This window comes from Nipponia nippon, unplaced genomic scaffold, assembly GCF_047370975.1.
Source record: "Nipponia nippon isolate SJK-2023a ecotype South Korea unplaced genomic scaffold, ASM4737097v1 scaffold_23, whole genome shotgun sequence".
NCBI lineage: Eukaryota > Metazoa > Chordata > Aves > Pelecaniformes > Threskiornithidae > Nipponia > Nipponia nippon.
The window spans coordinates 7,264,979-7,290,779 of record NW_028262340.1 but is presented as its reverse complement, the minus strand read 5'-3'; the positions used below and the strand labels follow the sequence as shown (position 1 = coordinate 7,290,779).

Sequence of the window (25,801 nt, the reverse complement as noted above, 5' to 3'; positions counted from 1 at the left end):
GGCATTTTGGGAATGGGGACTCCTACAATAGCGAACACACGCATCCGTTTCCAGCGTTCTTCACTCGTTGGATGAGGAGGGATCTGAAAAACACCAAAAGCACAGAAAAACACCAAAAAGAGTCCTGATGTCCATCCGTGGTCGTCTCTAACCTGCATCCTCAGAAGCGCGAGACACAGGTGGGCACACTGGAGATGTGGCACAGATCCTAGAGCACGGGGACAAAGGCGTCCCTAAGTCAAGCCCAAACGCACTCACGCTGTTGCAGTGGGGTCAGAACAGAGCGTTACGGCTCCTTCCTTTCCTTCATTCTCTGCCTCTCCAGAAGTCAAACACGGACCACTAGGAAAGAGCAGCGGGATGTCGCAGGAGGGTGGCGAGAGCCACCAAACCCTGGGCCGGGGGAAGGCGGCCCCGGCTTGGCCAGGAGCTGCTCCCCGGGAGCTGCCGGGGAGATTCCCTGAGCCGAGGCTGACCTCCACAGGCCAGCTGGATCATAACAGCCCTGCCCTCCTCCTCGGGACCAGGGCAATATCTCCAAACCAAACCAGGGCCCTTTCCCCACCCAAATCAAGCCAGCGTTCCCAAAGCAGCGGGCGCCCATGGGATCTGGGACCACCCGCCTCGTGTCCCAGCAAGGACGGCTGCGGAGGGGAGCTGCCAGCTCAGGACACCGGAGCTCCGGGGCTTGTTTCTCCTCTCCATCTTCCCGATTCACCCAGGGCTTCTTCCCGTGCATCGCCCCTACGCTGCCTTCCCTTTTCCAGAAACTAAGAGGTGATAAGAGACATGGATGCCACAGAAATGGAAAGTTCACAGCAATTCATTAAGCTGTTGCTCTAACGGGGCTTTCCAGGGCCCCGAGGACCCCTTTTGCACACAGAAGATAAAGGAAGGCTTCAGGGCCAGGAGTCCCCAAGATCCACATCATCTGCTCAGAGCGACGATAGGCAAGGGCTGTTTGCACCTTTGCACTAACGCAGTGCCCGAAAGGGCTTATCCTATCTCCAGTTAACCAGTAGGGCAGCAAACACCGAAGATTTGGTTTTCAGCTCAAAAAGAAAAAAAAGACCTCATCGGTGTAGCTGGCATTGAGGCTTCCTTTTCCAAGAAGGCCTGGGCGAGCAACGCGTACGCCCTGACAAAGAGCAAAGTCATCCCTGGAGGGCAACAGCAGCTCCGAAGCCTCTTGCCTTACTGAGGTTTGCACCAACAGCTGCTGATCTGAATTCCTAGACGCAGCGTTCGCCTCCTCCAAGCCTTGGGTTTCCCTGGGTGTTAGCGCCAAATCCAAGAGCTCTCCGGCATCCGAGCGGATCTGCTTTGCCCTCCGCACGTCCCAGCGGCCACCAGCCTCCCTGCGGCACAGCACGTGACGGGAACGGAAAAGTGTGGCCCCGAGGAGCGGTGCGTGGCCGGAGCAGTGGGCACCTTCCCCCCAGAAGGGCAGTGAGCTGGTGATGATGGGGAGGACTTCGGAGGAGGAAAAATCAAAAGCGGGATTATTCAGAGACTCATTTTAATGCCTGGAGGAGGAGAGCGAGCAGAGCAAAGCCGACAAAACTGGCAGGACCGAGCGAGTGGTTTGCAGGTCTGAGACGTTTACATGAGGACGCTGGCCAGATGTGACACGAGCTGCTCCCTGTCCCGCCGCCCCACGCCACTGCTTTCCCTCTGAGCCCAGCCCCTGCTCTGACCAAGACCTCGGGGTCTTGCTGAGCCCTGCGTTCCAGCACTGACGCTGTGACCGGTTCCCTCGCAACTGCCCAGCCAAAGCTGCTTCACCAAGATGGTAACAACCACCTTCCTCGGAGGGCTTCGGAGCAGCCGCGTCCACAGAACGCCAGTCGGCGTACCGAGAGGCAGGTTTTCTCTCTCCTGCTGCCGCTACGGGCGGGAACAAGAAATGCCAATGGGAAAACAGCCTCTGACGTGGAGAGGGCAAAGACCTTCTGACCGTTCCGCCACGATGCCACCGGCCCTCTCATGTGGGCAACTGGACTTTTTGCCCCGCGGACCCATCGCTTCTCCCTGGCCTGCTGCTAGAAAGAGGAGACTTGCTAGACAAGTGCTGTGAAGAAGACATGAGGAAAAAAAACGTCTCCCCTGAAAGGAATCATTCGGGAAGGCACCTGGCAGACAATGTGAGGTACCAACACATTCTGCAGAGCCAAGTGTTTATACTGGAGTGAACTCTGTACAGATACGCACCCTAGGCTGGGCAGAGATCAGGATCGCAGCAAGGGTGTAAATAAAATTATGAGTGTAATATTGATTCCAGTTTGCCCACTAACAACGTTCCCATTCACTCAAGGAAACGTTCCCAGGAATCGCTCCTATTTGCTGTCTGGCAATTCAGGCTGCGTTTTTCTCCTCTGTTGAACCAACACTCCTGATAAAGCAGGGAGCCTTCCGGCTACTATCTCCACGTAAAGATCCAAAGAGACCTTGCCTTTCATCGCCTGTTCCAACCCGACGGCGTGGCCAAAGCAGGGATCCTGGGGAATGGGGACTCCTGGATTCCTTCCCGGCCCTGCAAACTCCGGGAGAGGCACTCCACCCTCTGCACGCAAAGGGTCTGCGCCCCCACTCCACTGAAGCGGGTGCATTTATAAGCTCAGCTCCCTGTGGAGGTGATAAGATCAATCCTTGGAAGCAGCGTAACCACAGCAGGACAGCGCTGCAGCCGGGGTGTTTAACCTATATACAGCACCCCAGACAGAGCTCACCCCTTTGGGTCAGGTCAGAGCCGGGGATCTCTCCTCCAGGCTGCGCCGCACGATGCAGACACGCGCTGGGTGACTCAGACAAGGGCACCCAGAGAGTCGGCAGCAGAGCCAGCTACGGCGCCCGAAAGCGAGTAACCTGGAGGGACCCCCAACGAAGCTGTGAAGCTCAGCTATTCTTGGGAACCCGTCACAACTTGCCTCGGTTTCAAGGCCTTCTCTTATCTTTTGCAGCAACTTGGGCTCATTGTGCAATCTTACCACTGGAGATGTTAACAGCCAGGATTTATGGCTTCTGTAGTTTCCCTTTAATAGCTTCAGCTGGGGAAGCGCTGGCGAAGGATGAAAGATGCTGGTACGGGATGGATGTCAGGAGAAGACTTCAAAGACTTCCAATACATTGAGCCGCGTTATGATACTCGGGATCCTTCTCTTGCAACCATCCAACACTTTCAGGAGCCTCTCCCTCCTTAAGCACAGGCTTAACCATTTGGACCCACAGTCAAGCACCTGCACCTCGGCTCTCGAGGCTCGGGGGCAGGATTCTGCCCCGAGGAGCCCCCGTTCACTTGCTCCCAGCAGGTTTCTCGTCGCCTACAGCGCGTTACACAGCAGCACCTTTCTCCTTACCCCAGACTCCCCCAAATCCTTCCCTCCCAAAGGCACTGTGAACTACCAACGGGCTCAGGCCAATGCGCAGCCTCTACAAAATCCAGTTTGCAGCAGTGTTTCATGGGAAAGCTGAGCAAGTTCTGCCGTAACGAGTAACTGCCCGTAAGGAAAGGCTCAGCTGGAGGGGAAGGACGGAGCGAGCCTGAGAAGGGATTTTGCACGCTAATATCTAGGGATTGCATTGCCCTGTGGGCTAGTCACACTGTGAGAAAGTTTGCTCATGTGCATCTTTCGCTGCCCACTAGTACAAAAGGATCCAAAGACCGACTGAGCTGGTCCGTCACACACCGTACGCCTGGAGGGCAGGCAGCTGGGACCCAGGGACAACCTCCATCCTGCGAGCTGCCTGCACGCGTGCAAAATTTCTCTCCTCACAGAATCTAGCGGAGAAGAATTCACCCAATGGCCAGAGCAGCATTATTTCACGCTCCTTCCCATGGCAAGTTTTATCGCATAGCTGCTTCTGGCTCCAAGTCCAGAAAACGCTCTGAACTGAGTTAGACCCCTTTGAAGAAATCTCAGGCTGAACGCCTCAAATCCACCAACCCCTTGCACGATGCCTGCAGTAAATGCGCATGGGCTGTGGTGTATCTCATTCCGAGGCGAGTGGGTGCAGCGGGACAAAGAGCCAACCACTGCCTTAAAAAAAAAAAAAAAACAAAAAAAAAAAACAAAAAACCACCACACAAACTAGAGGAACTCCCAGTCCCTATAAGAAATATTGCCTGAGGAAATTAAAATTAAGAAGTAGCTGAAGCAGCATATGCCTGCCTACACCTTAAACCCACATACACAAGCAGGAGCTGTAAAAAAAACAAACTCCTCAGCATTTTCCTACCCTATGTCCTTGCGTGGCGCATCCTGGCTTCCCACGCTCGTCTGTCCCAGGTAGTGCCACCCGGCACGCAAACAGCAGTTTAAGTTGTCCAAGCGCCCTGAATGACAAGAAAAAGCACAAGCTTCATCATTCAGGTTTGTTTCAAACACGTCCACAGCAGAAGCCCATGGATACAGATCAACCCGTCCAGATCAAATGAAAAAATTCAGCGACAAGCCACAGAATCGGTGTGAACACTAAGGCAGCTTTGTTACAGTGATGTAACCTCATTCCCAGTGAGCCAGCAAAGCAGATAAACAGGAGTCACTGTGACCAGCAGAGCTCATAAAAGCCCGTTTCCCTAGGGCACGTGCCCTTCTCCTCAAGCGGCCCTCTCTGCTGCGGCAGCCTCGGCTCCCGTCACCCCGTGAGCCTCCTGACACAAGGCACGGTGCAGCGATGCCGTGACTTGCCTGGAGCTACGCGTGTGCTGGGCCAGCTCTGCGGCCGGAGAGCAAGGACATCAGCCGAGCTCTGCCCTCCAACGGGTCTTCGTTCAGAGCTCACAGGGAGATGATCCTCCATGATACTTTCTTCTTTAAGTTTCCTCTTTGGGAGCTACAGATGGAAAACGCTACCAAAATCTTTTAAAAGGAAATTAATCCCCTTTTAAGAAAGGAAAGCTGAGACACTACAAATGGAAACAACTTGCCAAACACAGACAAGAAATGAACTCATGGCCCCCAGAGCCAAGTCCGAGGAACTATTGCCTAGACCACCCTTCTTCCTCGTTAGGCTCTCCCCAACAAGAGCTTCAGCCCAGACACAACCTCCAACGACTGCGCAGCTGCAGCGCAATAGCTCGCCTGCTCGGCTGCTCACAGGGCCCAGCTCTACTGCTTTGTGCTTAAAGGCAGTAAGTCTCTAATGAGACCCAAGCCTCGGGCAGTAAATCGTTCGGGAAGACGACCGGGGTCTTCCTATTTTGCCTGGCATCCCACAACAGCTGCCGGAGCATCCAGGAGTTGAAGCTCTCCTCGGAGAGCTGTGCACATACAGCATGACACGTACGGAGTAGCTGAGCCTCTGGGAGAAGCTCGTAGCTGCCGGGCACGGGGCTGCTCCGCATTAAAAACAGGAGCCAGCTGCGGCTGTGCTCCACATCCAGACTAAAGCATCCCACAGCGACGGCTGCAGCAGGCAGTAGGGGTGTTGAACCAAAAAAGAAACAGGAGAAGCTGTCAAGGATGGAAGGTACTTAATGCTGGCAACAGGGAGGGGGAGTCAAGACTGCTAGGTCTACGTGTCGGGCAAGAGTCTGACCAACAAGGTTCCTGCTCCCAGGCCACCTCACTTCAAACTTGGAGAGGGGAAAAAAAGGTAAAAGTAACGGCTGTCTGCTTCGGGGTTCTGCTCCCACTCCAACCATCAACTTCTTACAAGGCACTGGGCAAAGCCCCTTCTGCGACCCACAGTCCCGTCCTCCTCACGGCCTGGACCAGGAGGCCCGAATGGACGTCAGAGGAGAGGACCCCTCCGCTGCCGAGCTCTGCCTTGCAGGCGCCTCTCGCGGTTGCCTAAGCTCCCCCTGCAGCACCCTATCCAACCTGCTGCCCTTGAGTGGTTTACTATGAACAGCAGCTTCTCACAACCAGCTTTTTAAAGCACACATACTTTAAAACTTTGCCGTGTTCTACATCTAGAGTTCCGCACCGTAAATGCTTTCTCCTCTACCCTGCATTCAACCAACGCATGGACAGAGAAGGCCATTTTTAACCAGCAAAACCTTCGAACTCATTAAGAGGAGCAGTATCACTTTAATCAGACTCTTTAAATTAAGAATTCCATGTGCAAACTGACAAAGTCATTCTCCTAGGTCCTGCCAAGCCCTTTGCCATAGGCAAAGGAGTTGAGACATCCCTTAGCATCAATTTTGTTTGTTTATTTATAAAGTTCACATGTTTGATCTTTGTTTAGCAACTGTTTTCATCTCTCTGTCCAGTGGTAAGAACACAGCAGTTCTTCTCTTGAGTCAAAGAATCATGAGTTCTCTTTTTCCAGCTCTGGAGGCCATCCAGCATCAGCTTTGGGAGCTCATCAGGAATTTAGCAAGACCAAGTGCAGTAGGACCCGCAGGGAGAAGGGTTGCTTACCTCCAGACTTTTTGCTTCTCGCACACAGTTAAAATCCAGGCTCTTTACGTCGCCTTAAGTTAATGCTTTGCAGAAATTATCTCATGACGCTTGACTAATTTACCTCCCCCAATCTCTGGTTACTTTTGAACGCTGCGATCACGACCCCAGGTTGCTCAGCCACCACACACTTTTGGCAGCCTTAGAGAAATACTAACCCAGACTAAAGAGCTTTGTTACTGCCAGTGTTGCTGCATTTTTTTTTTTTTTTCATTAAACTGCTTTAAGTCTCACCGCTATGCCTACTGACTTCAGGAGACCACCACAAAACCAAGCATTTGGGTGTGAGCTGTTCAGTTCAAGGTGAATCTTGCATTTTGCAGAATGAAGTCAGTGAAGAAAGTAAAGCCCTGGAGCAGCAGTTCCTAAACGGTTGTGATTAAAAGGTCAGTTGACTTCTCATGGACCATTCACGCTGTTAGCGCTATCCCCTCCTTCATATAAGCCCATCAAAGACTCTCCTTGGCCTCCTGGGCCACCTCTGATCCACTAAGAGGAGTCTGGGAACCACTACAGTTAAACATATTCTTGATTAACGAGTCACTACATCCACCCTCTTTCTCCTGGAGACTTCCAGAGACAGCAAGAATGTTTAGACGTTCAGCTCATCCTTAGCTTTCATTGTAACGAGTGTCCAAAAGCCCTCAGGCAACCACGTCAAATGAGTTCCTTTTCCATCCCACTGAATACAAAGGTTTGTCCGGGTTTCTTTTTCCTTCCATAAAAATCCCGACTACCCTCTGACGAATTGGTTTATTCCTACACCAGCAAGTACCCAACCGAGATACTTGCAGGGTCTCCTCAGCCTTTTAGCTACTGTATTTTGCTGCTGTTTCTAAGAAAACGGAGTTGAGGAAGTAATTAGAAAACCGTTTCTGGAATTTCCACAGCACAATTAATATTACTGAAGCTTTTGGCAAATAGTATGCTTTAGCCTCTTTGCAACAAAAAAAATGGAGCTCTGATAAAGCGTGCTCATTGCTGAAGGAATGAACCAAGACAGATCAATCTTCTGAAATGTGCGCAATACCCCTTCGTGAAAAACGGAACACTGCTAACAAAACGCTAGCTTATTTCTAGGAACTTCTTAGTGAAGCATCGCAAAAATAAGTTGATGAGTATCTAAAATAGTACTTCCAAACAAGGTGCCAATACGTCAAGGCCAGTGCCGTTAAAAACACATGTCAAGGTGAACCAGCGCTCAAGATCACCAGATCCCCCCCGGCGTGGTGCCAGAGACCGACAGCAATTTCCAGCATATCCTTAGGCTCGCTTAGAATAGGGCAGAGTACAGACGGAAAGAAAACAATCACTTAAATATAACCGGGGTCTAGCTGAAGCATGTTGACGTTGGGGGGTGGACAGGACGCAGGAGAAGGGTGACACGCTTCACAGTGGTCACTGCATCTCTCAGACTGCGCTGCTCTCAGTCCTTACGAAGAGCTGAACACATACCGACTCCAATTACTACTTAGCACAGTTTAGGTAGTCCAGATCCTAAACCACTGGCGTTCATTACAAATCTCTAGACTAGCTTTCCTTGGGAACACGGCAACGTTTTTGGAGAGGTAAGCCAGAGCTATGTAACCTGGATTCAAGCCAAGTTCAAAACTATTTGGGCCAGAGCTGTCCCTGAGAACAGGGAGAACGCAGTGGTCAGAAACAACTATGAAACATTCAGCCCCACCTGGCTCCCCTCAAGCTCTGGCATTCTTTCCATTGCTCACAGCCAGCAGCTACACAGAACTGCTTGGGAGGGGGCTCCATAGCTTTCACTGAAGCCAAAATCTTCTTGCTAGGACATCCAGGAGGAACCTTCCACACCAGACTGGGGAGTCACCTGAGGTATCTTAAAAACAAAAATCTAGCAAAAAAATCTAAAGGTTATTAGCTAGTCAAAAGCAGCTCTTGCAGCAAGTCCTAATTATACAAAATACTCATTGCATATCTTAAGACCATTGCCTTTGCCATGCAGGATGAGCATCGTCTTCACAGCTCAACGCTATTCCCTTTCAGTGTGCTCTTCACATCACCTTCTGGTCTGCCCTGTTGCATTTTGTGGAAGTACGTGACCAAACTCAAACACGGCGACTGCAAATCTTAGTGCAAAACCCACCTCTGATCACAAACCTCGCCGTCAGTAAAACAACACAGTGACACAGGTACGCAATCCTACCAAGGGCTTAATTGCTGGATTTGCTACTGCTTTGAGCACGCCTGTTACTTTCCCGCACATGCTCAAACTCAGATGATGGCATCCCAGATTACAGGCTCCAGGAATGTCTTCTGGATTCCCACAAATTTCCTTTCAAAAACAAAACTCAGACCCCAGATGCACCTCAAACGCTCCTAGGACAGACAGGAGATCGACACGATAACGCTTAGGAAGTTTTGAAGAAAACTTCCACTAGTGGCTGGGGGTCTTTGCTCTGAAGACCTAGGACCTAGTTAACATACTCAAATTAAAAGCGAGGGCGAATGGTGTTTACCATGGCTAGTTGAGACATATTTGAAAGCAAAAGACAGTAAGGAAACACAGCTGAACAAAAACACCGAGTCTGAAACCCATGAATTCTGTAGATGGGATCAATTCAGTCTCAACTCTTGAAATGGCTATTTAGTGCATTATCTGGCTGGAAACAAGTTGAACCAAACATGAGAATTTTTTTTATGTCTTTTTAATCAATTTTCACAGTTTTTAACACCGAAAACCTAGTATTCCACAGAAAAACAAGCTACCAAAATTTACGTTCTTAAGAGTTTCCACTTAAAATCTGAAAAAAACCCCACTTTTCATAATTTCTGTAGGAGAATTCAGTACTTCTCAACTCATTCTTAACTTTCTTAAAGTTAAGAAGTTAACTTTGTTACGGGGCATGACAGCTAGTTATAATGTTAGAATCAACACGTACTCTGCCTTAAATCACACCACCGCTGAAAAAAAACAGGCGGCCAAAAATCGAGAATATAATTACCACAAAGTTTTGTTCTGTAGTTTAGCACACCACATTCAAGCCATAGCTTACACATGCGAGAACCGTAGTCTTCAGAAATAAGAGAAAGATCTGCTTGGTAGTGAAAATATAATTTTATTTTTAACAATAGCTGCCAGCAGTATACTGGTATATCTGTAAAAGATGTTCCAGAGAGTGAAAGACATAAGCAAACTACAATAAATTGTATCAACTCTTCAAGTATTTCTGCAAACAATACTCCAATTCTTGATGTCCTGTCTCGGGAGTCTCGATACCCTACTCCGCTCCACTGTTCTTCCATCCCCCACACCCCCTGCAGAAACAAAATGTAATAGCTGGTGGCACAGGTTCTGAGGCAGATTAAATATTTTTCACTTGGGATAAAGCTTTCTTCTGAAAATATTAATTGGATGTGTTCAGATAGTACTCTGAGTGGCAAAGAGTAAAAAAAAAAAGTTGACTGTACTTAACCACTTTTTGTTCTACATTGAGATAGGCATCAGTGGGTTTGGCTCAAGCATCTTCAATTTATTCATGTCTGTGTTCCTTTGATACGAAATGCTAATTTTCTACTTTAGCATAAAAACTTGATTACATCTCTCTTCTTATCATGGAACTGCATGCTACTCTCAATCAGTTTAGACATGCCCATTGCGGAAAAAACACCAATTTTATGGGAAAATGCACACGCGCAAGCTACATGGCTGTGACTGTCCGTGTGGGACATCTACACGGACCAGCAGTGAACAGGAGATGGACAGGAAAGCTTTGGAGTGCATGAAATCCTTTCAGAATTCACACGCCTCTTGTCCAACGGGCAGCTCGTACACATAAGGAATCTCTTCAAGAAGGAAAGCTTTGTTAAGGGGAAAAAAAAAAACCAAAAACCAAAAAACATGCATAGAGTATAATCTGTTCTCCCACACAAAACCAGGGTGAAGATGATGGATTTTCCCTTTATGTTCAGGAAATACACCAGTCACCTGTTTTAATGGGAATTTAAGCATATTTCAGCTTGAGAATAAAGTAAGTTATTCAGCATGCTAATACATGCAACCAACTTTCAAACTGGAATGCCTACTTGAAAGGGTAACTGCTGTTTTTAAATTGTAGAAGGGGCTAGAAGCATCATTTTAAATTTAAACAGGGGGTAGATTAATTGCTGTTTGATGAAATTAAAAATGCATTTAAAGATCAGATTGTAAACAAGTTGACAGAAGTCAAGAATTTACATAGTTATGAAAGGGCTTTTTTAATTAATGTAGCGCTGGTGATTGGGGCCAGATGAAAGTGCTCTACCCACACCAGACGCTAAGCCTTTTACACACCACCCTAGCTCTAACTCTGCCGTTCCGAAGGGCTCACCTACAGAGGCGAAAGCTGCTCGCTCTCCGGCAGGTTCCTGGCGGCTGCCGAAGCCAGCAAGAGGCTGGCCAGCTTCTGCCACAACCCAACAGAACTGTGCGACAGGACGCCCAGCAGATACCGACTCCTTTCACACAGGACAGTTAACAGCTATCGTACAGTAACCGCCTTAGAAATTGCTAACCTGGTCCTCATTTGAATTACACCTCTAAGGGAAAGGCTCCGACGCTCAATGCTCCATTGTACTGAGATAAGAAATACATTAGTTATAGCAAGAGCTTTAACTTTGTTTACAAGCTTTCAGACACAATCATTAAAATGCTTAATGCTGAATATAACATATTACAATTGTCTGAAGATTGCCTAAAAAGTAGAGAGAATATATTATCTATAAAAGACAAGAAGCCTGGTATTTTAACACGTTAAGTATTTGTATGCATTGATACGCAGGCAGTGCACGCGCTAGAAGACTGCATGAAAGCGCATTCATGCTCACATGCACGTAACTGCCTGGTGGACTAAAGTGTGCACGCAAAGGCTGATTTGCTTTTAAAAGGAGTGAGGCCCCACTACTACCACCTCAGACAACTTCCAAGGGCCATCCTGATCCAGGTTTTAAAGTAGAGGTAAAATTTAACAAAGCTATGCCCACAATCACATTGCTTCCTCTATTTTTGTTTTTCAAGGTTAACGATACGATGGCAAAGAGCACCAAACCAATGAGGGCTGGGTTTGTTTGGTTTTTTTTACCCTATGTGTCATTAAAAATGTTATCTAACAAACCCCAAAGTCATTCCTTTTTCTAGATGTCACGTTGTAGCAAAGACTGAATCCCTACAGAGGATTATTATGGCTGAGAAACTTTATTCAGGACGAGAACGTGACATTAGAATACAGTAATTATTAAAAGGCTACAGTTAAGTCTTTCCTAACCAGGCCGCTCTGCAGAATTTTCTTTCTGTGCCCAAACACCCCTGTAACAAATCATAATTGGGTCTAAGCGCACCTATAGCTGTCTTCGAAAGACACGTAACAGGATTGCTAACTGCCTTTGTATTGGAATTCTAGCTCTAGGAAGGCGAGACAAGGCACCACAAGCCAGGTATACAAATACGGATCTTTTACTCTACCTCTTCTATGTCAAACTAACTTCACAGGTATATAAAGTAGCAAAAGCAGGATGCTTAGAAAAGTCAGGCTGGTTTTCATAAAGCCAGTGCTTACCAAAAAAATTAGTGTATAAAAGTGTTTATGTGAGCATTTCCATGTTATTGCAGAATGTTAAATATTCCAAGAACAACCTACCAGGAATAGCACTTTCCAGCTTCTAAGATCAGTTAAATATAAAAGTATCTTTACAAAAAAATAGGCCTATAAGTCTAGCATTCTTTGGAGTTGTTTATGATGGTCTCTTAAAAATAACCTAGCAGTTTATTTCATGCATCAAAATCATTAATTTTAAACAAGAAAACTATTCCCTGCGTTTAGAAATATTTGAAAATCGCTTTTAAAAAAATTGTAGTGCTATTCCTCAGTGTTGCTGTAAAAAGATTATGTATAGTAGTGCAATGATTACGATTATGCAAAATTGCAGTCCAGGTGCACAGACAAGCAATCAGGACAAATTCCATGTACAGGACTGGGTTTCACGCACCATTTCTTTACAAGAGTAATTAACAGATTTCCTTTCAGGAAAAAATGCACACTATAATTTAAGGCAAACGTTATCTTTAAAGGTCACTTTAGCTTTCTTCAGGAAAGAAATAGCTTAAAAAAGTTCCCAGAAAGACTCCCACTTTAACAGCCCTCGGTGTTCAGTCTTGCATCACTAATCATTGCACTGCTATTCACCATATACAGTAGCTATTTATCAACTAGGACGCTAATGTTTACATGTACTTTGTTTATGACAGCACAGATTTTGTAAGTAAGTATCACCAGAAAGACCTATACAAAATAAAGGCTCTTAACTACCAAAAAGAAAGCCACTTGCAATTTTTAAGGTGAACAGATGGCAAGCATCCAGTTCTTCTGGTTCCACGATGGTAAAGGGCATCCTGACAATTACTCGTTTGCTGCAACTCAGAATTCGGGACAAATGTAGGTTGCCAATTTAAAAAAAGAAATTTTTTTTTTTTTAATCTCATCAAGCTCTTGAGGACACAACGAAATACTAACTCAGAACTGCAAGCTTCCTGCTATAGCACTCAAGCCTAGATTCAAACTTCCCTGATGTCTGAGGTCATTCAAATCGAAGTTTCACATTTGAGTCCATTCTCAACCGTTACCGTGATTTCAAATCCAGGAGAATTTTTTTTTTTAAAAAAACGTTGCCAAATATTCTGCAAATGGCTCTTTTGGATAATAAGTTCCCTTCTATATGTAAATAGGATAGACAAGCAGGTACAGTTCGATGTGTCACAGATATGACAATTGTGTATAGATCTTCTGGAAAAGCAATAAATTCCAAAATACATAAATATTCCTTGTACCATATAGCAAGACAGTATCCTAAACCAATTCATAGACAGGGACCAAATGTTTGCAAAGGAAAGTAGTAGGGGCAAGATAACCCTTCATACTGAAGAATCTAGAGTTACCCCAGTGCAATATTAACATACCTGCATTAATCAGATTCAAACTTGCTGTGAAAGGAGGTAAGGAAAAACAAGCCTATAATTAAGTCTGCAAACTTTAGGTAATTACTGTACCTGGTCTATCCACCATAACTTTGAATAACTGCAAGTTCATGCAAAAAAAATTGCTATCTTATATGAAAAGAGCAGTCTGTTAGAAGCATTGTTATGGAATATGCAAGAAGTCATCTCTTTTGCAAGTGCTGTTTACTTAGTGAGTCTCTTGGCTACATCACTGTAAGCTATTTCAATTTCTTTGTCTCCAGGACAGGTATTGGTGAATTCATCTCTGCTGTAAGCATTCGTCAGGTATCTCCAAATCCCTGTCATTTCCTTGGGAATCTCAAAGTTGCGGTATTTTTTGGCCACCACCTAGAACAAGAGAATGAGATTGTGAATTTACATCCTTCGACTTAAGGCACTTTTCCATCCCTCGTCACTCTCTGGCTAAGCTATCCTTCCAGCGCATACACTCAGAGTCGCTTCTGAAGCCAGCAGGACCTGCCCCTCTGGGATGTGCCCAGACCTGGGAGCATACTGCCTCGCGTAGTTTGTATTACTGTCCTCACCAAAGGAAATACTGCTGCACCCAGGCGGAAACTTAATCTGTGGCTCCATCTGCAGTACAAAACTGACAAAGATCAAGGAAGACAGTCGAAAGAAAGCGAACCACGATTCACAAGCACATCTTCACTCCTGTAGCTACCCTAGGCTACCTCTTTCTAGACTTTGGACTTTTTTTTTTTTTTAAATACAATCCTTGTAGTTCACATTGTGACATTTACCTTGTTGCTAACAGAGCAGTCTTCTCTACAGATGTGAGAAGACATCCGCTTCAAACACGAACTGGCCACATGATGGTCACCTTCCTTCTACCCCATTCTTTTACGCGTCCCAGCCTCCTGTGACTGCACCGGTCAGTGCTTCTGCCATTTGATCATCTGCCGCCCAGCTTGGCTACTGGTTCACACCTTCCCCGAATTCAACTGCTCTTACCCCTACAGTCCCTGTGAATTACCTAAATCTGTACCGTACAATTGCATGTACTGTTAATACTGCAGTTAAACTTACACGGGAGCTTACACATGGGTGGCAGGAGTTGGAATCCAGAATGTCATAAACCGTAAGCACTTTGTCCTTCATTATCACAACAACATACAAGCCATTTACCTTGACAATGTGCAGTTTGGGCAGCAGGTTGCAGTCTGCTAATGTCATCTCATTGCCATCCAAAAACTTGCGGGTAGAAACTGTGATATCCTCCATGCTATTTTCATCTATCTCATCAGGAAGAGGAGAGTTCAGATACTCATCCAGTTTCTGAAGGGTTTTCAAGAGGCCACGTTCTAAGGCTACAGAGGAAGGAACGGTTTTAAGAACAAAAAAAGCCAAACCACAGCACACAAATTTCAAAGCAAATTATCATTTAGAATATTGATATTAGCACCAGATCTGAAAAACAAAATCCACATCACTGCAGCACCCAGAACAGACCACGTACAAAAGGATTTGTAACCCTTGTACAATTTTTGTGACAACGCTGCTGCTGGAGCTGCCTTCGTGGTCACTAGTAACACTGAAACGGAATCCCTTTAAACATCACGCAGATGCAGGTTATTTAAAAGCTGGTTTACACCTGAGTTTGCACTAATTTAAAATACTCTAAGACTGTCCACAAGTGTTTATTTTTGGTTTAAAAAGTGGCTTATGTCACTTTCTTAAGACTATTCCTAACTGGCTTAAACTAATTAGAATTAAGCTATGCTAGGGTTTATATTCATTTAAACGTAATCTGTTTAATGCCGCATGCTCGGCTAACAACCGCAACTGAACACAGAGGCTGCCGAGGAGGTTTGTGGAACACAGCAGCAGAGGGCAGCACATCCCGCAAAATCAAAAAGTATTTCTCGGCTGTTTGCAAATATCTTCAATCTCTCCATCTGAAATACAGCAGAAAGGCATGCTGATTCCCTACGTTTTCCCTCCAAGTACACCGAGGACAAAAGATTTGTACCGAACTATTTAAAGGTCTAATTGTGCATTCTATATCTCTTGTTGATCTCTCACCTTCTATGTTCTCTCAATCCTGTAAAGAAAGCAACGTGAACTAAGCTTAACTCAGAACTCTGAATGGGAGCCCTCAGTCCTAGCAAGGTGAAATAATCAAATGTGCAGAAAGGCCTCCCAGCAAACGCATGGAAACCCAGCCACTGGGGCACGACACAAACTCTGCGTGGAGTTTGGTTCTGGATGTTAAAATCATTTCCACTTAGTTCTGAGTGGCTGCTGCACAGAGAAGTTTCGATGCCAGGGACATTTACAAACCACGTATACCCTACTAAAATTCTGACTGAACACTGTCTAATTGAAGCTCTCTTTAGAAGTGCTGAAATCTTTGTCTCTGACCATTAACTTGAAACCACAGGTTTAATTCAGGAGATTCAAGTGTCCGTCAACATGGAGCAAAATTTGTCAGTGAGACACTTCACAGTAAAGCTGCTCTGAAAAACACAAGACAGCGAAAACAACATGTGCAGCTATCGGCCCCCCAGAACCTACCTTCATTAGCTTCTGGTCTAGAATTTTTGATAAATGCAGAAAATTTGGCAAATATATCCATTCCAGCAGTGTTTGATTCTGGATGCTTTGGTGAAAGTTTTAGGTACCTAAAAAGTAGAAAGGAGTAGATTTACAGCACATTTAGCAGAATGATGCTCATCATATATTAACTAGCACAAAACGTCCCTTTTTAAAAGAAAAGATTCTACATCATGTACATTTACCAATTTATCCATTTTTGGGTTAATGTGGAAGACTTGCTACTTAAGTGTAGTATCACACATTTTTCCATTTACGTTTTTAAACCTGATGCTTTTTTTAATCACTTTTCAGAGGAATACCAAAGCATATTTCTGCTTTCTGCATCAGGCATTTGTTTCAAGCACAGAGTGTCTGAAACAGCCCAGGGTCACAAGAGCGAGCTCCCTTACGGCAGCGCTGCCAAGGCAGCGGATCACAGTTCTGTAAACAAGAACATAGTTAGGGATCACACAGGTAACAAATTCCATACTCTTGTCCATTCTCTCTTCACTGGACATTTTTTTTTTTTCATTTAAATTAATATAAGCTGTCCCAGAATATCATGGACTCCAAATCTTTTAACAAAAAGTAAAGTCTTGCCACACTAAAAAGACAAAACAGTTCAGTCTGCTAAAGGCAGTGTCTGCGTTTTGCCATTGCCCGCCAGCTGAGGGAGAGGAAAGCCAACAGTTTGGAGAAAGCTTGAACACATTTCTCATGCTTGTGCTGTGTAATCTAATTATTTTTAAAAGCATTCAGTATTTTCCACCATAATTTCCAAATACTAAATAACTGATCTCCAGGACTCATCATTATGTCTAGTATGAAGGAATTAATGTTTAAAAAATTATTTCCAAGTTGTATTTAGTAATCACTGGTTCTGTACAATTATCAACTCTCCATCTGCTTACAGAAAGCTGAAGAATAAAAAAGAAATGTAACATCAAATACAAATTTCACTGACATTCCTGTTGAGAACAAGAAAACAAACTCTTGAAGACTCAAATAACACCTTACTTCTAGAAGAGTGACTGCGAATACAAGTCTCCAAAAGGACACTGCACATCCCCTTAAAATAGATTCCCAGTTCATTACGGAGTGAAGCCTAAGTTTTGCATAGCAGGCTCATCGCCATTTACAATATTTGGACACATCATCAGAATGGCCTGCCCCAGTCATCAAAAGGAAAAGTCATTTAGTTTGAAAACTGCGGGAAGTATAACAGGACTCTATAAAGGACAATTTAAAAATAAAAAAGTATGACAAGCAAGAACTCCAAGCTATTTTCAATGCCTAATCTTCAGTTTTTTGATGCTGACGAACATCTTAATTTGTGCAGAAAACCCCCTTGAGAACACTCCACCTAATCTAAGGTGACAAATTACCATTTTAACACTTACTTGGGTGGAGCCAAAACATCTTCCAGGAACTCTTCAATCTTATTCACATCTGTTTTCACTTCACCATTGTAAGTTATGAAGGGCGGATGAGTGCCTGGAGCCAAATTTTGAAGGTCTGCTGGTTTTCTAGGGTGAAATACAAACCAATACAAAAGTAAGCACGGGACAGCCATGACCTAGCTTTCATTGCTACAATCACAAAAGCACTGCCTGAGGTTTTCACGTCCTTGCAGTTTTAAAAAGATATCCCCAGTCTTCTTTTTAAAAAGTGAGTTTACAGCTTGATTAGCATTTTGAATATATACTTGACAACAACTGATTTCAAATACTTAAAACCAACTGCTTCCTCCTACCTCTGGCTATGTTTTTTCTCAAGTCGATATAATATTGACTAGCGGGGGGGATGCGTACACCACACACACTCTCTTTCCCAAGATCTGCAGTACAGAGTTTATATATAGCGTAATCTGCAATCCGTGATAATCCTCCCCTTTTACACAGAGCTCCTCTGGAAAAAAGCAAGTCTGAGATAAATGGTTTACACATACTGCTCTCTTAGGCGCACTCCAAATCTGGTTCTAGACAAGCTGACAGATGCTCAAACATCATGTTTAAAACTGATGCTTAAAGCTTGCTCCGGTGAAAAAACTATTTACAAAGAAGAGCAGCACACTTGGGCAAAGGGAGGAGAATCCCCGACGTTAGTATGACTAGACACAAGAGAACCAGACATTTCTAAATCTTAAGTCAGTTTTGGCGATACCTCCGGCTATTCACTCCAGCTCCTTTCAAGCTAATCCTTTTCAAGCTAAGCCAGTCTATTTTGTAAGCAACTGGCTTCTCTCTCCTCTAGTTGTGCAGTGATACTGTAGTGGGGCAAGGAACAACACTGCAGACGTTTACTTAGAAGCCTCTATGTCAGCTGTGCATATGCACCTACCTACTCATTCACCCCAAAATGCCTAACGCACTCTTTAATGTAAAGCTCTCGCATCTGCCTTGTCAGCAGATTCAGATGCAAAGTTGAAGTCAATAATGAGATGCGGAGTCATTACAAGCTATAAAAGCCAAAGCATCATCTAAAAAGCTGCAGCCAACTTTTCCCCAGTAAATCATCACGGTATTAGTTATTCCCATGCTAGTGCAACTGTCTCAGCAGAAGCAGAAATAAAATTACAGTACTGCTGGGCACTTCTTCAGTAGCAGCACTGAAAGCTTCCCTCTGATGGAGCTATTGACTGCAGCCCAGGATGGCTGCTCAGAAGGACGCAGTCCAACTTCTCCAAGAACCTCTCCCCGTTTTAGAGGACGGTCTGCCATTCCCAGTTCCTCGGACCATCCCTGCGTGCTAACACCTGACAGCACGCGCGACCCAGCTGAGGCACCCCTGGACAATTACCCTTCTGTCAAGTTGACCAGAGCAATCGCTACAGGATGACCACCACCTTTGGCTAGCGGTATGCTGGATGAGGAACAACAAACGACACCTGACCCAGCAGAAAGTTTGCCAAGGTAAAGTTGCCCCTTTGGTACGGTTTGAACAAATCCAAACTGGACGGTAACCCTTGAACTGGGTCTGTGCTTTGTACGACGTGGACATATGTCTGAGCCAGCACTGGGCCTCCAGGAACTGGATTTTCTGGATACTGGAACCACAGTTCAAGAAAGGCTCCTGACTGCACTGGAGAGGGAAACTAGATTAGCAATATGCACATGGTCATTCAGGGTAGCAGGAGAAAGCAGCAATAGCACTCAGACTCCGTAAACTCCGCACAGCTTACAAGTCTATCCTGTAGAAATGTTGCTTTCCATTTCTTACAAAATGAAGAGCCCCTGCCAGGATTTCGTGCCCTGCCCACTGCCGAACAGCAGCAGTGTGCAGTGCCAAAGCGTACTCAGGACAGATAGGAGCACTTGGCAGCGTATGTAAAACTGAATGAGAAAACCGATTTTCATACTTAAGAACATTAAGCACCCTGCTTTCAGCCAGGTGACAGAAGTCTTGTTAATACAAGAATTTAACCATTTTCAGTTCTTAAGCTTCCAAGAAGTTATTTCTCACTAATAGTTGCCATCGCCCTCTTACTTCTAGGATTTAAAGTCTGTCATCGGTTAATGCTTTAAGTAGCTTAACACTTCATTTAAATACAGCTTTGCAACCCACAACAATTACAGGAAGTCATTGTGGCTCACTTCCAATTTCGCATGGCGGCTAGATAAAGTTCCTCAAAAGGAATGTTATTTTAAAAACAAACACGGGCAAGACCACCGGATTTGCAGTAATACTATCAAAGGGAAGGTTTTGTTTCAGAAACAGACTAGTCTAATGAACTAACCAAAAAAGTTTTCCAAAGCACCAGAGTGCACCTCAAGGATCCCAGAGCACTTGATTAACCCCTCTTGCCACTCCAGTCAGACCACCTGTACCTTTCCAGAAAAAGAAAGCAGAGATTAACATCCCACAGCCAAAGACCAAGCATAAAACAGGGTTTGACTTCCAGTTTGCTGCGCTTGCCGGTAGATCATAAACAAAGCCTGGTTTACCACATACAAGCCACAGCCTTTAGAGCACCATGAGTACACAGGAATATCCTTAAAAGGCCAAGAGTAAAACTTCCCTTAATAGCCAAACAAGAAGGCAATTAAAACTATTATAGTGAAGTTTACTTCACAGATAAAACTGGGCAGCTTTTTAAAAAAAAAAAAAAAAAACAACAAAAAACCCAAAAAACAAACCCAAAACACTTCTATAACCACTCAAAACAATTCCATGACAGCTAGTACCTGCCCCAGAGTTTACTGGGGATGTAGGTCCACATACCTAATTAGCTAGTGATAGCCAGATGCTTAAGTGGGCAGGCTCTTCAACACCAGTTAAGGTATGAACATTTCATGGCTTTGCCAGAAACCAGAACAGCAATTAGCATTCAAATAATTTCTTGAGGATCAGACAAAAGCCAGCCTCCAAAGGTAATATGCTCTACAGTGATTTATAATTTACACAAGTACTGCAATGAGTATCTGAAGAGTAACGTTATTTAACAGCAATAAAAAAAAGCCCTGTCTCTAGTTCCTAAGCAGTATTTTACACTGCTGAAGTTGCATTCACCTCTGGGCAGTCTTTAATATTTACTAATCTCTTTATTTAATCTTTGTCAGCATAATTGTAAAACCACACAATCAAGATGTTTAAAATAGGACTTCAAAACTTAACCGAATGCAAGCTGGCCTTGAACACTGCTACAAGCCCAACAAATGGTTTATGTACTGCAACTCTGCTCTCGTCACCAGAGCAAGTTAAATCTCTGAGCACTGAAATGCTGCTTCTGAAAAGGGAAAGAATAAAGCCTCTGTCTGCCTCAACAGAAACAAGAAATGCATGGCTTCTTTGAAAGGGCGGGACGTCCCACTTCGTTTGCCTATGTGCATATGTTTGTGTCTTAGGAGTAGAACTGAGAACTGCGAAATGTTCGTTTGTTAGCACAGTACGATGTCCAATGCAATTAGGAAAGGGAAAAAATACATGCCACAGAGGCAGTTACATCGGACTCAGTTTTTCCCTGTGTCCCAAGTTATTCGTGAACTTTTGTACCCAACCATGACCTTTTAAGCCTCACAAAGAGACAGAGCTTGCCTTACTGTTGTGCAGAAATTACACTATGAGGCATAAGCACAGTTTGCAAGCAAACCCTTTTTCTTTTTTTTGGCTAGCAAAATAAATTCAGGTGCTTAAAACCATTACTACCCAGCTCTTCAACAAGTTTCTGTCTTCAACAGCAACAAAAAGAAGAGAGGGTAATTGGCTTGAATAATGTACTTGTAAAAGCAGTTTCTTGTGACAGTGTTGGAAGTATTAAGGCAACGTCTAGCACCTATTCTCATTCTGGTCATGGTAACAGGGGAAAAAACCACCATCTGCTATAAAGCGTTTCCACTTGAGCAGGTAGCTGCATTTGACATTCTGCATGCTGCACTACTCTACAACTAGGTATTGGACAATCCAGAACATTACGTTTGTATTTATGAAGCTTTAAATAAAGTCTGAAAGGAATTAAGTTTGTATCAACATCTATTCTAATCTGAATTAGCTTCAGCGGTCCTTCTCCTTTACTAGGAAATGCATTCACTGTACAACAAAAGAGTAGAGTTCATTTCACCTATTCCTGTGCAGTTTTTTAATTTTGCACTTACTTTTTTTCCCCTCCCCAATATAAAAAACTAGAAAGAAAGCTTTCCTTGTGTAAGAAAAGACAATTTTAAACATCTGCAACCAATTTATATTCTAAAAGTTAGTCTTACATCCCATTCCCCCATCCAATTAACACAAAGTTGCCAAAGGGACACAAATAAAGCCAATTCATCAGTAATCTTTGGCATTTTAATGATCTCTCTCAGACTGGTTCAGGAGTAAAAATGCTTCCAAGTATAAAATGTCTCTTTCAACCTTCTTCTCATCCACCCTCCCGCCCCGATAAATGCAACAGGTTAAATAACGCCCTCATTAAAAGTCAAGGAAGTCCAAAACTACAAATAGCACGCAAGCACGAGTTCCACTCCTGAGGTTTCCACAAACCACATGCTGTGCTAAATGGAAGATATGATAGATTTGGTTTGTGTGTGCTGGCAGCAAGAATTATATTTGCAGTAAAGTCCCACATTGGCCAGAGAAGATCTCTGAGCTGCTACAAATGCACACACAGTTGACAAAAGCTGCTTTCTCCCCCTCTGCTTGAGTGGCCTGCCTCAGCCTTACTACACATGGAAATATTTAACACCAGTTGCCAGCACTGAAGCAGCAACTTCAGTGATTTTTAAAAATTAAAACAAGTCACCTCCTTCAAAAAAGTTAGGAGGTTAAGTCTAGCAGGGTGACTTCTTTCTTACACGTTTTACACTTGATTCGTTGGAGAACACTGTATATTTCTATTGGCTTTATTTCTGAAAATAAAGTTTGTAAGCACTGGCAGTCTCTCCTCTCTCCAGAGAGTTCAGTGACTAACGTTACATTACATTAGTGCTGTGAAAACATTACTTCACACCAAAAACAAATACAAGGCCTCTGCTGAATTTAGCATTACCACTTCTAATAAAAGTACACCCAACCTTAGGAAATTAAGACTCTGGATTCACATCTCGCCCTTCTTAGCCACTCAGGTATTCATTTCATAGATGGAGAAGTTGCAATTTAGGTGACACACAGCATCATGACATATCTGGCTAACACTACACAAAAGCAGAGTATTTTACATTTTGTTCCTACCCATTTCATTTCTATTTCACTCGTATTTACCTCATGGACAGATATTTTCACATTGTTTTTATTCTTGTTGCATAATAAGCAATATTCTCTTACAATCTCTAAAAAGAGGAGTAAGGCTGCACATGATTTGTGACCGTTATCCAATAATCATTGGAGATTTGATCAAAGATTGGTTGATCTAAACACCTACCCAGCAGTCTTCACTTGTAGGATCTCAATATGAAGTCAGTAAGATTCAGTATTCAGTTATAAGAGACTTCACATCAGCTATCAGTTTTACAGGAGAAGAGCATCATTTAACAAATTCAAGAGAATTTCTCAGAGCCATTCTTTTTGGTTACGGATACTTATAAATAACCATCGATTTACATCAAGGTTGCCTCTTACTATTTATGAGGACAGATTTTCTTTTTAATTTCAGAAAATAAGCCACGCAAGATTTAGAAGCCCTAGACAAACATTTGTTACACCAAGTGCACTGTACTCGGGCTTGTCAAACAAACCAAGTATTTCTTACCTCTTCAGGTCAACTGTCGTGACGCTAAACACCACTCCCTTCAGCCAAAGAATCATGAACAGCCTCTGAGAAAAAGGACAGTTTCCTATGCTCTCACCATCACTGCCAGCCTGCCGAAGAGAACAGATCATTCATTAGAAGGTAGGACGGTGCCATCTACACATGCTCACCATTACTGAAAGATCTTTAAATAAAGACAGACTCAGTAACAAATCATGGGTTTATTGTCTGTACAGTCTTCACATCACTAACTCCTCCCAAGGCCTAACAAGCTTACAGTCAAACCCACTATCATCTTGCAGGAACACTCCTTTGCTCCAAAGTCCGGCTGACGCACCTGGACCAGATATCCTGAAGGTATCTCCATCCAATGCACAAAGATGAGCATCCTCGGAATATTTAACTACACTTCATATACTGGGAAGGTATGCATGGACTTCTGCATCATTTTTTTCTTTTGTTTTTTTCTTTAATATTTGCACCTTCCAATGATTTTTTTGCTGCAGACCTAATGAGGATTTTATTACAGTGAAATTTGCACATTTATGAAGTCAACTAGCCTATTCACTTGTCACGTCCTCTAACGACTGCTCACAAAATGTATCAAAACAACATTTCAGACACCAAAATAAGTTATCCTTTACACTGAAGGTGATCCAACAGCTCTTAACAGTCAAGAAAGGGCAGTTAATCATATTCGTCTGAGCAGCCACACCTTTTGATGGCAGTTCTCCAATGTCAATATTGTTCTTTATTATTCTTTTTTCCTTCTTCTACAAGGCATAGCTAATTAATTGTAGTCATCTTCAAGCTTATTGCTTATATCTCTCACCGTGCAGTGCTACAGCGAGCCAACTGCAACCAGGAACTATGAATCTTTATTGTATTGCAGGTGCTGTAAGGAAAGACATAACTAAGTACATAGAGACTTCACTGACAATAAAGTAATATCCCAAAGCCACTTTTTATAGGCAATTTATCAATAAGTCTTTGTCCTACCACAACAAAGGTCCATTACATAGCAACAGCAAGCCACTCCAGGGCACCCAGTGATGGCATGCATCTCATGATTGCTCTGACAATGAAGTATGTATTGCTGAGTTGGAAAACTTTAGTTTTAGGGCTAGAATTAGACATGTGAAACCTTGAATCTTGTTATAAAATTCAACGCTCTGAAAAAGAAAACTAGTTCAGTAGTTAAAAGCGCCATACATGTCAGATTATCTTGACACGTACTTTACATCAGATGAGTTTCAAAGGATTTTGCTTATTATTATTAGAGTACTTCCACGCATAATTTTAATGAGTACAATTCTCAAAACCTGACTAACTTTTTCCCCATTACTATTACCTGTTCCCTAGGCCGTTTTAAAACATATTGTAGGATATGCTGGCTGTACCCTTCAGGGAAATGACACAAAACAATTAGGTTCACTAAGCACAGGGTATTTGGAAGCACAGCTACACAAGGCCTGAACAGTGACTGGTGGAGATCCAGTGTTTTTAAAAAAGAGGGGGCGAGAGGGGCTGGGAAAGAGGGAGGAGAAGAAAAGCCAACAAAAAGTATCATCACAAGAGAACTAAGCTTTAGGACCAGAACTAATTAGAGAAAGGTTTAGACACTCATGCAAAGCAACTGCTTTTTCATCTGTTCTCTGCCAGTTCCCACTGAGCGAGGGCCACATTCAGGAGAACGAAGAAAGACTTTGAAAGTTAAGAGGAGTAACAGTAGCATTTTCCAACAGCAGGATTTTCAAAGATCAGGAAAACAGAAAATTTTTCAGTGAAACTGTCTTAAATTCAAGAAAGCTATTTTATTTTTTAAAAAAACTCATGGTGCCTTTGCAGATAAGGCTAATGCTCCTTTAATAGTTGTTGAGAAATATCAGGATATGAGGATTCATAAACTGGTTTATGTCACCTCAAGCTTATGGTCTCATTTCTGCAAATCTCCCTCCTGTCAGAGCTGACCATCCTTCTGAATCCTTTGCTGTGGAGAATAGAGCCATTTTTCTTCAGACCTTTATTAGTGTCATTAATGAAGATTTGAAAGAAAAAAGAAGTTGTCTTTCTGCCGTAAATTACAAATTGCCTCCTTTATCTTTGGAAAGTGAAGTAACACTTGCAGCAGATTAATGACACTAGATTGTCTTAAAAGCTGGCATGTGACTTCTCAGTGTTCAGGGAAACTAAATTCTAAAAGCACCTACAAGGAGGATAAAACAGAGTCAGTCAGTTTACTCTGGACATTTTGCTTTATATGAGCTCAATCCACAGTCTTCTACTGTGCACGTAACTGCTGTAAAGATTTTTCTAGCTACAATATGGCTTAACGTGTTCCTCCCTGACAAGATGCTTACATGAAGACAGACTTCACTCTACAGTCTGTTTCCAATAGGTGTAAGCTTTTATGGACGTTAATATTTAACCGCAATGCCCATCCCTCCAGATAGCAGTGCACGTTTCAGAATTTTCCACTACAGTTACATTACTGTGTTTACACCGGAACAGACATTTCCTGCAGGTAAATTACGCCAATGTAGATTTATACTCATCTACTTTTTTTTTTTTTGCCACATGCAAGGTCTTATTTTCCTTTGAAAAATGATATTGAAAAAGACAACACTTCATCCCATCTAAGGAAAATATGTTTTGTACTGC

The 25,801-nt window shown here is 43.7% G+C and overlaps 1 protein-coding gene across 1 annotated transcript in view; it reads right to left on the bottom strand.

Annotated features, from left to right (window-relative positions):
- Positions 1 to 9,476: 9,476 nt before the first annotated feature.
- The window catches only part of CLIC4 (CLIC family member 4), a 32,147-nt gene continuing 15,822 nt past the window's right edge, over positions 9,477 to 25,801 (bottom strand). The window contains exons 2-6 of the mRNA XM_087760992.1: positions 23,141 to 23,250; positions 17,364 to 17,489; positions 15,943 to 16,049; positions 14,554 to 14,735; positions 9,477 to 13,755 (exon numbers count right to left, since the gene is read on the bottom strand). Coding sequence (XP_087617118.1) covers positions 13,591 to 13,755; positions 14,554 to 14,735; positions 15,943 to 16,049; positions 17,364 to 17,489; positions 23,141 to 23,250 — 690 coding nt within the window. The 3' untranslated portion in view covers positions 9,477 to 13,590. The remainder of the gene's footprint in view (positions 13,756 to 14,553; positions 14,736 to 15,942; positions 16,050 to 17,363; positions 17,490 to 23,140; positions 23,251 to 25,801) is intronic.